The 14,802-nt window shown below is 41.5% G+C and overlaps 2 protein-coding genes across 2 annotated transcripts in view; both read left to right on the forward strand.

The window, feature by feature from the left end:
* On the forward strand, positions 1–2,164 carry otud1 (OTU deubiquitinase 1). The gene has a single exon (XM_033638978.2). The coding sequence runs from the start codon at positions 219–221 to the stop codon at positions 1,581–1,583; it is 1,365 nt and encodes a 454-aa protein (XP_033494869.1). The 5' UTR covers positions 1–218; the 3' UTR covers positions 1,584–2,164.
* Positions 2,165–4,763: 2,599 nt separating this feature from the next.
* The window catches only part of kiaa1217 (KIAA1217 ortholog), a 149,701-nt gene continuing 139,662 nt past the window's right edge, over positions 4,764–14,802 (forward strand). The window contains exon 1 of the mRNA XM_033639520.2: positions 4,764–5,171. Coding sequence (XP_033495411.1) covers positions 5,102–5,171 — 70 coding nt within the window. The 5' untranslated portion in view covers positions 4,764–5,101. The remainder of the gene's footprint in view (positions 5,172–14,802) is intronic.

Here is a 14,802-nt window from a genome sequence, read left to right on the forward strand (position 1 = left end):
AAAATTAGGGAGGCACCCCAACAGCAAATGACGCAAGAAGTCTAAAGTGGACAGTCTACGCGTCTCCGTGTGTCAACGATAGCTACGAGTACCAAGGACCATGGAAACGTTCCCTACAACTTGGCTGTTGTTGATGACATGGAGGGTATTTTTAGGTGTCGTTGTCATCTTTCCGTAACAGCCCGGCTGCGGCGTTCAGTATAAAGGACTCCTTCAAAATGCAGTTGTACAACAGTGTGCTGACACACTACCCGAGGTCGTCTCGCAAACTTACAATAACTTTATCGAGTGGATCTGAGCGCTTGAACGGGACAACACCGAGTTCCTCTGACGCCCAGAAGCCAGGATTTACACAAGCAGGCGCAACTTCAACGACCAACGAGGATCCGGTGAGAGACGCTGCTTCTTCCGCAAACATGCCTGCCTTTTCATGTTACGAGGCTCCATCCATGAGGCCAGTTTACTTCACATCCACTGCTGAGATATTAATCCGCAGACCTGATGGAGTGGAGAGGACTGTGCCTGTCCATGTCATCAGGGAGTCCAAGACTAAACCACCCTCTCCTGACTCCCATAATGGTGAGAGAATCCTCTGTGATGACTGTGACTCTGATGTGATTGTGGAACTGATAGATCACCTGAGGAATGGCACGGATGAGCTGTTTCCTGACTGCCCAGAGCTGGTTGAAAATCACCTTTTCAACACTAACAACATGTGTAGATCCAGAGCAGAGGAAAACAAGAGGGCGGTTGGAAATGCAAGCGATGATGATACAGTTTCAGTGACTAATGCCCCCATCAGAAGCAATGGATGGGCCTCATTACACGAAGAGGAGCTAGATCCCTCCGGAGATCTGTCCGATGACTTCATAAAGGAAAATTTTAGAGATGTGAGCAGTGGCAAAGTGGCCCCAGCATCAGATGAGAGAGGGGCCTTCGAGCTCAGTGTTCTGCAGGAGTCACCTCCACAGAGGTGCCAGGAGCGAGAGGATATCAACAATAAAGTCACCCGGTACCTGGCTGAAGTGGAGAAACAGAACAAGTATCTCCAGGAGAGGAGCAAATACAGGTATCACATCATTCCAGATGGCAACTGTCTGTACAGAGCTGTGTGCAAAGCCACGTACGGGGACCAGTCCAGGCACGGCGAGCTGAGGGAGCTGACAGTGCACCACATCGCCGACCACCTGGACGAGTTCAACCCCATCATCGAAGGGGACGTCGGAGAGTTCCTGATCAACGCAGCGCAGGATGGTACCTGGGCGGGTTACCCTGAGCTTCTCGCCATGAGCCAGATGCTGAATGTCAACATCCACCTGACAACAGGGGGGAGCTTGGAGAGCCCCACTGTCTCCACCATGGTGCACTATCTCGGGGAGGAGGATTCTTCCAAAGCGGCTATTTGGCTGAGCTGGCTGAGCAACGGTCACTATGACGTCCTTCTGGACAAGTGTCTTCCCAACCCGGACTATGAGGACTGGTGCAGACACTCGCAGATGCAGAGGAAACGGGATGAGGAGCTGGCAAAGTCGATGGCTGCCTCTTTGTCCAAAATGTACATTGAGCAAAATGGATCTGCGTGAAAGACATACTGGATGTTGAGAATAAAGGGGTGTACACTGATACGGTAGAATGCAGAACCACTGACTCTGCTCGGTTTCTACATGCTTGAAACGTTTTTTTATAAGATTTATATTGTGTGAGAAAGAAAGTGCAGCGCACAGACTTTGTTTTGTATACCAACATTGCCAAATTGATGGCAGAAGATTCTGAAAGTGTTTGAAAGTGTGTGAGCCTGATGTTTTTGATAGTTTGGGTTATGTTGACATGATTGACATTCTTTAATGCTGATTTAAGTTACTGTACATGGAAGTGCCTTTGAGTATTTATTTGCCTTTTATCGGCAGACCTGTTATTTTTCTATACTGTCTGCGCTTTGTAGGCCATTGCCAATTACAGAGAAACTTCATCTGCCATTTGTCAGCTACCAGCTACTGTTTAATACCTGTATAGCTACTCTGTTTTGCACATAAGTCCGATCAGACAAGTCCAGAGAGTTCGACCTCTGTCTGTGAGAAAAACTCAAGTGTTCATTTTCTATTATTCCAGTTCCTTTTAAGGCTTTTGACAATATGTTCCAAAATAAAGCTTTGAAGAAACCTGATTTGTAGTGATGTCATGTTTAATTTAAGCTCATTGTTTTATTTGCCTCTTGCATACTTGCACAGAAACTGTTTACAGCTACCTCATCTTGGGTGCAACATCATACGTTCATTGTAATAGGATCTATCTATTAAACTGCAGCTGTGGCAGGCAAGATGAAGTGATGTGTGCAGTAGTCATCCTCCACCCCCTGCTGTCCTAAAGTGAAAAGTGATGTTTGGCATTTATTACACGCAGTAACTCAGGACCCCGAGGCCTCAAGTTCAGGTCAGGCTGAAGAACGAAGTGTATTAAGTGACGGTGGTCTCAGTGCAGAGATCACAAGGGACCTGTGTTGTGTCAAAGCTATTTGGATGTTGAAAGCTGAAGAGTGCATTGTCACCGTAATTTGTGGATTCATTTTGTTTGGTTTGCTTCATAGCGTATTCTTACAATAACTGATTTTTTTAGCCACTTGGAGGCAGCAAAAACAACCTGTGAACATGCCACTGGCATACCACCCTCAAGTTCGTATGGTGAATTTGATGGAAAGCTGCTGCTTGATTACACATGCAGCAGTTACAGAGCAGCATCAGTCCAATTTTTTCTCTCTCTCAGCTCTGTTTTTGGTTTCCCACAGGAAATAACTGGCTCACCAGCTTGACTCTGCTGTTTGGTGCTGAGCAGAATGGGTACAGTGGGTTTTTAGAGCTGAGTTTTTTCCATTTATGTTGTAATATCCCCATTGTTTTCCTTTTAAATATTTTATTTCTCATTTTTTAATCTGTCAGAAAATATTGGCCGTATGATGGCCATTTTGATATAGATAAAACGCTATAATTCAGACATCAAATGCATTTTTGAGAAACTGCTTTAACCATTTTCTTTTTTAAAGATAGTTTTGGGGTCTTTTTTGCCTTTATTTAATAGGTTGGAGTCATGCCCGTGGCCACTGTGGCAGGGAGACAGCCTTTGTACATAAAGCACCCGCTGAGCTTATGGGTGCCCCTGTTTTAGTCATTTTCCCTAAAAAATAACCTTAAATTTTGAATTTGCTTTCCAGTCCAGAAAAGTGTAAGTGACCGGTTCAAGTGAGCTCTAATTATTGTGGGATGCCATTTTCCTTTGGGCCCTCTGCAGTCCTCCCAGTGGTTAGATTGAATAGGTGTAAACCATCATTTGCAAGTCAATAGTATGTTCAGCTGATATTCCTTGATCTAACAGAGGTAACCATAGACTAACCTATAGTCATTATTGCACACTTGACACTGAAACAGGATCCTGCTCCTGTTTAAATCTGCACATATTTTGATGCTAAGCTTCTAGCTTCTTCTACCAATGACTGTAGATTTGTTATATTCTTAATAAATTGATGCTCAGAGGTATCTTTCTCACTTAAAGATAAAAAACAATGATTGGCCAGCTCACATAGTCTAGAAGTCCATGGTACAGGCAGGCAGTCCAAAAATGCATCCGAGGCACTCTGACTGTAGTTAAAAATCTTTTATTAATACATGGATAAACCAACGCATTTCGACTACAGAGTCTTTTTCCTCAGTATCTTTGTCTCTTTCTGCCCTTTCAAATGTCAGTGTGGTTGGTCAGCATTTTTGTTCCCCACAAAACATTACTTCTTTTGCAAACCCCTAATGCAAAATAAAATCTATTAGCAAAGAGGACTTTCTACAACCTAAAATAAGGAAAGACAATTAAAAAAAAGAATACAAAGCAGTCCTCTCAGATATCTGACTGTGCCAAATCAAACTTCTTTGGCAGGCGATTCCAAACTTTTGAATGGTGGTGTATGTTATAAAATACAGCTCAACAAATGATAAAAAGGTTTGTGAGAGAAAAAACAAACACTACAAGAAAAAAATAGAATTCTAAATAATGAATACGCCCATAATTTGTGTTACAGTGGCTGAGTAAAACAGTGATCATCAGTTTATACAATATCCCATTCTTTGAGATTTTGCCAGAGAGGAAGTGATTCAGCTCCTTGGTTAACTTCTGAAACATGCATGTGTCATTTATGACACAGTAGTTTGTACAGCAGCTGTGCAAAATTACATAATATTGTTGGCTGGTATTATCCACCTCCTTCCTGACTCTATATGATGGCGTTGCATTTTTCTTCCATTAGGTGGCATTGTAGCCTCCCATATACACTGTGACAAAGTTACTTTATTATAGGAAGAATTTGTGTCCCTGTCCAAACAGATTACAATGTGGGGTTATGAGACCTACTGCACTGAGGAAATGGGCTCCACAGAGCCCTGGTTTTAAAAATATGAAATGTTTTTAGATATGGATAATGGGAGGAAATGTGGAATACTGTTTTAAAAAGTTTTAATTCATTATTTTGTAGTTGGCCAACTAATTAAAAACAGTAAACTTTATTTCAACTTCCTGATTTAGCCAGCTGGAAAACGTATTTCCCATGTTGTCTAACAGGCTCTGATATTAATGAAACATGAGCTTCCTTCTTAAACTTTATTATGTATCTTTTCCCCTGAAAGCTTTACAGTGATGACGTAACCCTGCAGTCATGTGGATATTAGAGGTAAAAAAAAAAAAAAGTTTTTATCTTTCTGAATGCGGGAGGAGAGATAGTGCCTCTCTGTGCTCCAGTGCGTCCCGTATGGACCATTAAGTGTTAGTGTACAGAGCAGAGGGCAGGTGAGAGTTGGACCGAGCGGGCTGCTTCCACCGCAGTACTGGCACACAGTCAGCACAGAGGCACACAGGGAGCAGAGAGAAAGTCAATGACAGACGCTCCCCGCCGGTGTGGAGTGTGTTTGTGAATGATTCCCACGCGCAGAACGCACGGGGACGCGGTCACCTCGACGCAGCTCAGCCGCCGCGCTCGGAAGTTACCGGATACTTTGAAACAAACCCGGAGAACAGAGAACACAGTCGGCGGTCGCGTGGCTCTAACCTGAGAGGTGGTGATCGGACAATGTCGGGGCACCGGGTGCAGTTCGCGGACCTTCCTCCGAGTGAGCACAAAGGAAGTCCCAAATTTAACAGTAAGGAAAATTACTGATCTTTAATGTGTGCTGACCTTCATGTCACCAGTGAGACTAATACATGTGGGAAACTGGTGAAGTTTTTCTCTTATATGAGGGATCCCTCTTTAGGTGTCAAGAATTTCATAATTAATATTTACTAGTTTTGTAGTCCTACAATATAGGAGTCAGGAGAAGATGGAATGTGTCTCTCCCTTTTCATTCATACACTACTTATTGGATTATAGTTGCCATAATGTAAGTAATTATACACCACAAGCCAGCTGTCTGGCTCCATAAACCTTGGATCACATGACTATACTTGTCTACATGCCAAAAATAATTTGTCATAGAAGATATAGCCCAGAGGAATGATTAAAGGTAAGTTTAAAAAAAAAAAAAAAAAATTAAAAAGAAGCTTTTATTTTCTGTCTTGTGTCCTTAAGGAAATGTAACAATTGTGTCAGATTATGCAAAATGTATGTAGCTGGTTATTTTGGACATGCTCCCTATGCATGGTAAATGGAGGTTGCAGTGACCCCTCACCTGTGTTGCACTCTGCATCTCCACCAGTGATCCCCTTCAGTTCCCACTTACTACACTTTACGTGCTGCTGCTAACTTTTTATCCACAGCGAGTGTAACACTCCCCATGCTGTCTCAGTAAGGCAAAGCTCACCTTGAGATGCATTTAGGGATCACCTCACTGCCATCCCCACAGTTCCACAGTAAAACACATTAGTGGTGGTTGTCATACAGGAGCAACGCATTCAGGGCTTCCGTGCTTTTATCGCACAAGTGATGCTTTAGTGATGTGATTGCATGTGAGGCGCGACAGAGTCAGCTGCGCCCGCCTCTGCTGCTGCTGTGTGCTGCAGTGTATGCACTACAGCACGAGACACAGAGAAGCTGAGCTCATCTCCATGGTGACAGGTTAAGTGACAAGACACGTGAGCAAGGACGCAATGGAAAATTGCCAGTTTGCTGCAAAGCCCTCCAGAGGTGCATTTACAGAACACTCATGACAGCGCATGTGCAAGTTGGTGATGTATTTATATCTGTGATGGCAGCTGTCCTGGCAGTCTGATGTGTTTCTTTTGTGTTTTGTCACAATCGGTTGCTGACACACATGTGGGCTGCAGGGTGCAAAGTGCTGATGTTGTGCGCAGGTTAAGCTCAGGTTGTACGCAGGGCATGCCAGGTTGGTGCAGGGAGGGACGGAACGGCAGCTTCAGCAGCAAACTGCGCTTTCTGACTCATCCGTTTCTCCTGCTGTCCAGATGCAAGTGACAGCGGGGTCAAGTTTCAGTCTCTTCTCTTCCTCTGATGTACACACACTCAAACAAACTCACACACACCGATCTCACATGTACTACCTCACTACTATTACTGGGTCAAGGCCAGGCTGCTGGACTTATTGTCGTCTCAGGCATGGAGAGTGACAGGGGCCCTCATGTCACGCAAATGAACATGAGACTCAGAATGACCCCAAAAAGTCACAGAGCGACCAAAGAAGACTTCAAAGAGACACAAAATGATCACACACAAAATTACTGCTAAGAGACAAAACCTCAAAAGTTCATTAATTCATTTTCAGATTGCTGTAATAGCTAATGATGTTGGTGTTAACTAGAAGGAAGGTGTTTGGTCAAAGCAGCTCAAGGGTTAAAGCAGTTATCCGCAGCATCTATGTGTTCACATTTTTGACGAGACATAGCCATAACGTCTGTCTCAAACAATGGGAAGCACTGTGACATCCTTTCCTCAGGGTCATTTTATACTGAGAAAGTTAGCTTTTTTAACTGGGGTACTCTTTTATGTCTAATTAGCCATGGTGGCTGTCACTGCTCAGGCTAACTACCAACTATGGGCAGATTGTGAGACAACGGGCCCCTGAGCAAAGACATGCAGAAGGCTCCACCACCTCTTCTACATAAGAAAGAGACATAAAGACTTTATAGTTTTTAGCCCCTTTCTGTTGTTGTTTTGCATCTCTTGTGGACATTTTGAGTCTCTGTAGTTGTTTGCTCTTATCTTGTAGTTGTTTTGCATCTCTTTGTAGTTGCTGTGAGTCTCTTTGTGGATATTTTGAGTCTCTTTGTAGTTGCTTTGTGTCTCTTCCTAGTGATTTTATGTCTCCTTGTAGTAGTTTTGATTCTGTAGTTGTTTTGTGTCTCTTTGTGGTTATTTTGAGTCTCTTTGTGGTTGTTTTGTGTCTCTTTGTTGTCATTTTGAGTTTCTTTGAAGTTGTTTTGTGTCTCTTTGTTGTCATTTTGAGTATCTTTGTTGTCATTTTAAGTTTCTTTGTTGTCATTTTGAGTTTCTTTGTAGTTGTTTTGTGTCTCTTTGCAGTCATTTTGTGTTTCTTTGTTGTCATTTGAGCCTGTTTGTAGTTGTTTTGTGCCTGTGGTTGTTTCACACTTTTTTATAGTTGTTTTGCATCTCTTTATAGTTGCCTTGAGTCTCCTTGTGGTGTTTTGAGTCTCTTTGTATTTGTTTTGTGCCTGTGGTTGTTTGCCCTTATCTTGTAGTCATTTTGTGTCTCTTGTTGCTGCAAGTCTCTTTGTGGACATTTTGAGTCTCTTTTAATTTGCTTTGTGTCTCTTTCTTGTGATGTTCTGTCTCCTTGTAGTTGTTTTGTGTCTCTGTGGTTATTTTGTGTTTCTTTGTAGTTGTTTTGTGTCTCTGTGGTTATTTTGTGTCTCTTTGTAGTTATTTTGTGTCTCTGTGGTTATTTTAAGTCTCCTTGAAGTTGTTTTGTTTCTCTTTGTGGTTATTTTGCGTTTCTTTGTAGTTGTTTTGTGTCTCTTTGTGGTTATTTTCAGTCTCCTTGAAGTTGTTTTGTTTCTCTTTGTGGTTATTTTGCGTTTCTTTGTAGCTGTTTTGTGTCTCTTTGTGGTTGTTTTGTGTCTCTTTGGTTATTTTGAGTCTCCTTGAAGTTGTTTTGTTTCTCTTTGTGGATATTTTGAGTTTCTTTGTAGTTGTTTGGTGTCTCTTTGATGTTATTTTGTGTCTCTTTGTAGTTGTTTTGTGTCTCTGTGGTTATTTTAAGTCTCCTTGTAGTTGTTTTGTGTCTCTTTGTGGTTATTTTGAGTTTCTTTGTAGTTGTTTTGTGTCTCTGTGGTTATTTTGAGTTTCTTTGTAGTTGTTTTGTGTCTATTTGTAGTTGTTTTGTGTCTCTGTGGTTATTTTAAGTCTCCTTGAAGTTGTTTTCGTGTTTGTTTTGTGCCTCTATGTGGTTATATTGTGTCTCTTTGTGGTTGTTGTGTGTCTCTTTGTGGTTATTTTTAGTCTCTTTGTGGTTGTTTTGTGTCTCTTTGTGGTTGTTTTGAGTCTCTTTGTGGTTGTTTCACACTGTTTTGTAATGGTTTTGCATCTCTTTGTAGTTGCCTTGAGTATCTTTGTACTTCCTGTGTGTCTCTTTGTAGTCATTTTGTGTTTCTTTGTTGTCTTTTTGAGTTTCTTTGTAGTTGTTTTGTGTCTCTTTGTGGTTGTTTACCCCTCTTCATAGAAGTTGTGAGTCTCTTTGTGTTTCTTTGTAGCTGCATCTCATTGTGGATGGTATGTGTTAATTTAAGTAACATTTTATGAAGGACAGGGGACCTTGACATTTTTGGCCCCTGGGTCCTGCCCCAGTAGACCTATTCAGTAATCTGTCCATGCTCCTACCTTTACCTTGTTGTTGCTGCTGTTGCTGGCGGCAGCAGGGAAAAACATATTAATTGCTGTTTGACAAAGGATGTTTCCCAGAAAAGCCCTTGTTAAGGGTTTCATGGCCGAGTCATATGCCTAATCTTGTGTTTTGCCTGTTGCATAGCAACAAAATGAGGATAATTAGGTATAAGTGTGACGGATTATTACTTTAACCTTTCTCCTTTTACACTGCATTAAAAGAGAGAGAAAAAATTAGAGAGAGGATGTGTGAGCAATAGTATCCGTTTTCTTAGTTCTTGGTACGTGGAAGTGCGAACAAGTCTCTGAAAGGTTGATTGCTTTTATGGTGAGGTGAATATAGGCTTCATCATGCAGTAGACTGGCTGGCTGTAGTGCTGCACATTCAGTGAGTAAAACACTGATATGTCTTTCAGTGAGCTGCTTTACATCCCAGACAGCTGCACTCTGAGCCATGATATTTATCGTCTCACGTTTCCAGTGTATATGAAGATTATGTCAACAGTTTCTGGAGGGGGATATGCAGCCTTGATTGGATGGCAGAATTGCAGATATCGTTGTCTCTTTTCCCATCGGTCTGGTAACAATTCTCATGAAGAGAGGGTGGAGCACTTCGACATCCAACTCAATCACCGACTAGATCTTTAGAAGAAACAGCTTAAAATTCTCTGCCAAGAAGTTCTGTGTTAACTGATGTTGTTACTGGAGTTCATACCATAGGTCTGTCTCCATTAATTCAAGGCTGTCATGTTTCTTTGTCCGCAAGCCAATTTAAATAGACTTGTTGTGAGTCCAAATTCTCTGTCATTCTGCGACCTCCTTTCAAGAGCCATCTGCTGTCAGACTGTCATATGCCTGTGGGATGGAGCGTCACTTTGCCCTTAATACACATGCATTTTCAATGTATGAGATTATGTTATTACTTAAAGGACTGATAATTAACACCAATTAAGGACTAGATATGGCGCCAGTTTAATTACAGCCGAGATGAGTAGTCTGCAGATTGATCAGTCATTCAACAGAAAAAAGGAAGTGGCAACTATTTTGATCCTCGGTTAGTTTTGTTTATCATTTTTCAAAGTCATTTATCAAGCAAAACTGTCAGACATCACCTTATCCCATCTTCCTGATTGTTAAGGATTTGCTGCATTTCTTTCCTCTCACTTATATCAGTCATTCAATCATTTATTATGTCACATGAAATGATACAAGATACAACTCTAGTGAACTGTGATACCCCCTTTGCGTCTTCTTACATTGTTGGCTGCTGCTTTATTATAGTCCATGCTTCCGAATGGTTCTGATAATTTGTGGTTACTGGTTGTGGAATGATTTAACTGTCCACACATCCTGACGCCAACAAGACAGCCGCATGGTTGGTCCTTCCAAGCACGGGCAGTGCCACTTTGCAGCTGCCTTTGAACGGCATATAGCAGTGATCCGCGGCAGGAACAGGACAGCACCTCACATTCCCACTGTCACTGGTCCTTATTCATCATAGAGCACATGCCTCCTCAACCCCTTCTCACCAGAGTTCATCCAGTTTATTATCCAGTGCCTGTACAATGGCTAGCAGGATGCCAGTTGTGATAGCAAATATACATTTGGGTAACAAACTTTGCACACACCTTATCATAAAGGTACAAATCAAATACTTAAATAATGCTTAACCAGTGCATGACTTATTATGATTTTGTGTATGAATTAATGCAGGATGTATTATGAATTTTATAAATCTTGTGTTTCACCCCTCAGGCTGTGAATGTAGCATAAATAGCCTTAGGTCAAGCAGCAACATGTAAATTAAAAAGCAAAAGCATGGTCCTGAAATAAATGTTTGTATAAGTGGAATCCAGCTTATTTGGTCGCATATAAATTAATGTATGAAGTAACTGTGAATTAACATTCCTTAATTGTTTAAGTGTGAACTTATCACATAGAGTCATAGTGACTTAATCATTTGTTAATGATAAGCAAGAGGAATTCATGATACATCCTGCATTAATTCATGCATTAAATCATCATGAATAATGCATTGGTGAAGCATTACTTAAGTAGCCTATTTGATTTGTACCCTTACTTTAAAGTGTTTCCGGTTATGGTTATGGACATGTCACCACATTTTATAGATCCAAGAATGAATCTATTTAATATGTAACACGCAACAACGATCATCTCCTGGAACTGAACCAGGGATATTGCAGTATAAGTTTGAAAAATCAAACATAAGCAGTACATAAAATAAAATGTAATAATAAGACACCTGACTTAGACATGTGACCATACTCGTGAACATGTATAAACATTAAAACCCAGACATTCACTGTGGTATGCATCAAATACCAAGCATACTGTGTGGCACAGAGACGCGTTGTTGACTGGGAGTGTCGGGTCACACCTGTCCAGTAAACAACTCTAGTGCTCTCTTACCTCATCACCACGATAAATTAGATATTTGCACGCATGTTATTGTTGATGACAGCATTTTGAATACACACCAACAACAAGGAGGAGTTGTTTGTGTCGCGCCTGTGCTCTGCTTTAGCTTGAACGGGTGCAAAGCTACAGATTGCAGCTTTCAATTAACGCAGCTGGGTGGTATCCTGGGTGTATTAAAAACTGAAATGTATTTGCATATTCACCTGCAATACCTCGTCTGACCCTACTTTAATGAGCAGTTCTAAAACAACATAGTGTTTGTTACTTACCTAAGAATTTGCCTTACAACATCATAAAGTGCAATGCAAAAAACAAATAGCGAAACAACAGTCTGTCATAATAAATGAAAGACCTTGCAGTGCTGATGACTCCATCAGCCCAGTAACACTTTCCACTTTGCACATGTTAAGACTGCTGTAATCACTTATCAGTGTCCCTTTGTCAGGATGTCCAGAAGGAACATAAACATGGCTGCATGCTATCAAACTATACGTGATTTCCTGGAAATGGCAAATGCTGTGTTGGATTGAAAATCACAGAATGTACTTCTTTACCAGAAGCTCAGGAAGGCAGATAGTGTCTGTGCCACTGTCAGGCTTTATAAACCAGGGACAGGCGCTGTCTTCTCAGCTTATAATTCTCTGCTAAAACAAATCGAAATAATCGTGAAGGTGAGGATAAAGCCTGGCCTTAATTTCCTGAGACATATTTTCTATACATAGTTCACTCACTGCTATTAATGTAATCTTTTTAGTGAGTCGCTGTCCACTCGGGTGAGGTGTGAAATGCCACGGTGGGTTGGCTGTCTGTCCCGTTGAAGATGCTGATCACATTGGATAGGCACTTGAGATGATCCTTCTGGAAATAGTCAGGCCCCTGAGACGCTAAACAGCTGTTTTCACAGCGGATTAAAAGCCTGTCCCTTAAGGGCTCTTAAGTTCCCTTCAGAGTGTAAAACACAAAGATTTAAGGGTACGCTGTGGCCTTCTGTGCCCAAGAGTAATATGCTCTTGTTTTTCTGGCTTTAACTGGGGACATCGCTCTCTGATATAAGGCACTAACCTTGAGTTGATATCCACTTTGTTTTTTGTTGCTTGAATACTGAGCATACTTTTAGGCATGGGACTGTCGTGAATCACAGAGGCTGTCTGTGTGAGGTTTGGTTTCAAAGATTTTTCAGTGTAATAAGCTTACCAATATTTATTACAGCTTTTTCTTGAAGGTGGTTGTTGATTCATTATTGTACTGTTTCTTTGACTGTTATGCCGAAAAGGTCAAAATCAAAAGGCTTACAAAACAGCCGAATATACTGTAGGTCCGTCTTTTAAGAGACATTAGTGTGTATTTTATCTCCAGCACTCTCACATTTCATCCATTTTCTGCTGACCTTTTCATATCTTTGCAGCCACTTTATTCACTATATCCAGCTCTAATGTTACATACTCGCAAGTGAAATTGCTCTGTTTCTCTTTGGCCTATTCTTGCAAAAAAAAAGAAAGGAAAGAAAAAACATTGCATACTATTTTCTGACTTCTGACATTTTCTTCCGTCATCAAGCTTTTGTGAGAAAGGAGAGTTAACATAAAGGTCGTTCTCGAGAACAGAAGATAAAGTGAAATGATATTTAAAAAAGACCCTAAAAAAACAAGGATTTACAATAAGAGTGTTACATACTGCACAGTATCTTGTGGCTAGAATTTCTCCTGGTTGAGTCATCATCTCCGTCTCACCGAATGGCTATGCATCATGAAACTTTGCGTGCCTAATAAATTATCCACCCTCTCCTGACTTCTCTTGTCTTTTCAGCAGCGGGATGCCCGAGCTGTGTGGAGAGGAACCAGATGTTTCTCTCTTTTTTATCCAGTTTTTTTTCTAATTGATTCCCCCTCATGTGTTCCTTCCTGAAAAGGACGTGATGAGGCATCTGTAGTTTGCTCAAAACTGCAGTAGAGCTAACACAGTGCATGATGTCAGTGCAAAACTTCACCACCTGTTATGTGGAGAATAGGGAGATAATGAAGTTCACCTGCTCTGCAGCAACAAGTGAGTCACGGGCCTCTCAGCACCAGGCACTTAAAGCTTCTTATTGGCTGCTGCAGCTGAGCCAGAACTCACTCACAGTGCCTGACGCTGCACATTGTCATTCCCACTCTTGCTCTTTTGTTGCCTGTGGAATCAGCTGAGGAGTAAACAAACACTTCTATCTTGTTTATAGTCATCTTAAGTCTGGAAGGATCTAAGGCCTGATAATACACAGATGGGAATGTATACTGTTAAAATGATGGCTCCCAAAGGGTGCCACAGCTCTCCATGCAGTTGTCATTCATCCGCCCTGAGCAGTGCTCTTGAAATATCTACGCTTCTTTATTGGTGATTAGAGACAATCTGGCTGTATTTCTGTGCTGTTGGGATACAGGGTATAATAACATTCTCTGCATGCGCTCCCTAAGCACTAATGATGCGTGCTGCCAGCCCCGATGACATTGTGTTTTTTTTTTAAGCAGCAACAGGAACAAAAAATTGACTTGGACACAGATGAGTGAGAAGTCAAATAGCCTCTCCTTTGATGTTGCAGCGAGGTCATGTTCAAAGGAAAATATCAAACAGGTATGTGGGGGAGAAAATGAGGCAGTGTTTATGGGAGTAAAGTTGTGCACTGATGCTTAATATTAAGTGTGTGTCTTTGTGTATATGTGTGTGGGCACCTGATAATTAGGCTTATCGTAGGCTTATCTTCAAACTCCTTGCTGACGACATCAAGTCTTTTATTCGCCAGCTGAGATTTTAATGACTTTACAAATCAATCAAAAGATCTGGGTCACTGCCACAGAGGTCGGCCTAGACAAACACACACACACTTAAACAAAAGAACTTCTGTGTCTGCAGTCCTCATTGTTGCCATCGTGAAAGACATTTTTAACCTGAGATGAGAAGATCGATACCGCTTTCATATCTGCAAGGTAAATATGAGGCTACAGTCAGCAGCTGGTTAGCTTAGCATAAACTGAACAGCTACTCTGACTATGTCTGCAGCCCAGTCGCCAGATGAAAATGTTGGCATTGTATGTTTCTGCAAACCACAAATACATCATTTGTACATTTCCTACCTTCAACGTTTCTAAAGTAACATAGTTCTGATTACATGTATATGAGATGACTTTGTCATCTGGAGATGGAAGGGATGGTTGATATGTGGCATCGAGGCAAGAAGGACGTCAACCTCCAGACCATTGTTCAAAACCAACAAACAACTAAACTCACTACAACAACTGTTCTTTAGTGAGACACAGCATTTCCAGCAGTGTCTGTGCCACCAAAAGCGGTTGCTTTTTAGCAAGAAATGGCAGCATTTCAAGCGGCATCTATACTACCAAAAGTGGTTGCTTTTCGTCGAGACATTGGCGACATTTCCAGCCATGATTGTGCCACCAAAAGCAGGGGGGTTTTTTTGGCCAGACATCAGTGGCATTTCCAGCAGCAATTGTGTCTCCAGATGCCTTGTTTATTAGCAAGACATTGGCTGCATTTCCAGCCATGATGGT

This window comes from Epinephelus lanceolatus, chromosome 20 (genome assembly GCF_041903045.1).
Source record: "Epinephelus lanceolatus isolate andai-2023 chromosome 20, ASM4190304v1, whole genome shotgun sequence".
In the NCBI taxonomy this organism is placed as follows: Eukaryota; Metazoa; Chordata; class Actinopteri; order Perciformes; family Serranidae; genus Epinephelus; species Epinephelus lanceolatus.

Coding starts and splice junctions, on each gene's coding strand:
- otud1 (XM_033638978.2), top strand. CDS start 219: ATGCAGTTGTACAACAGTGTGCTGACACACTACCCGAGGTCGTCTCGC.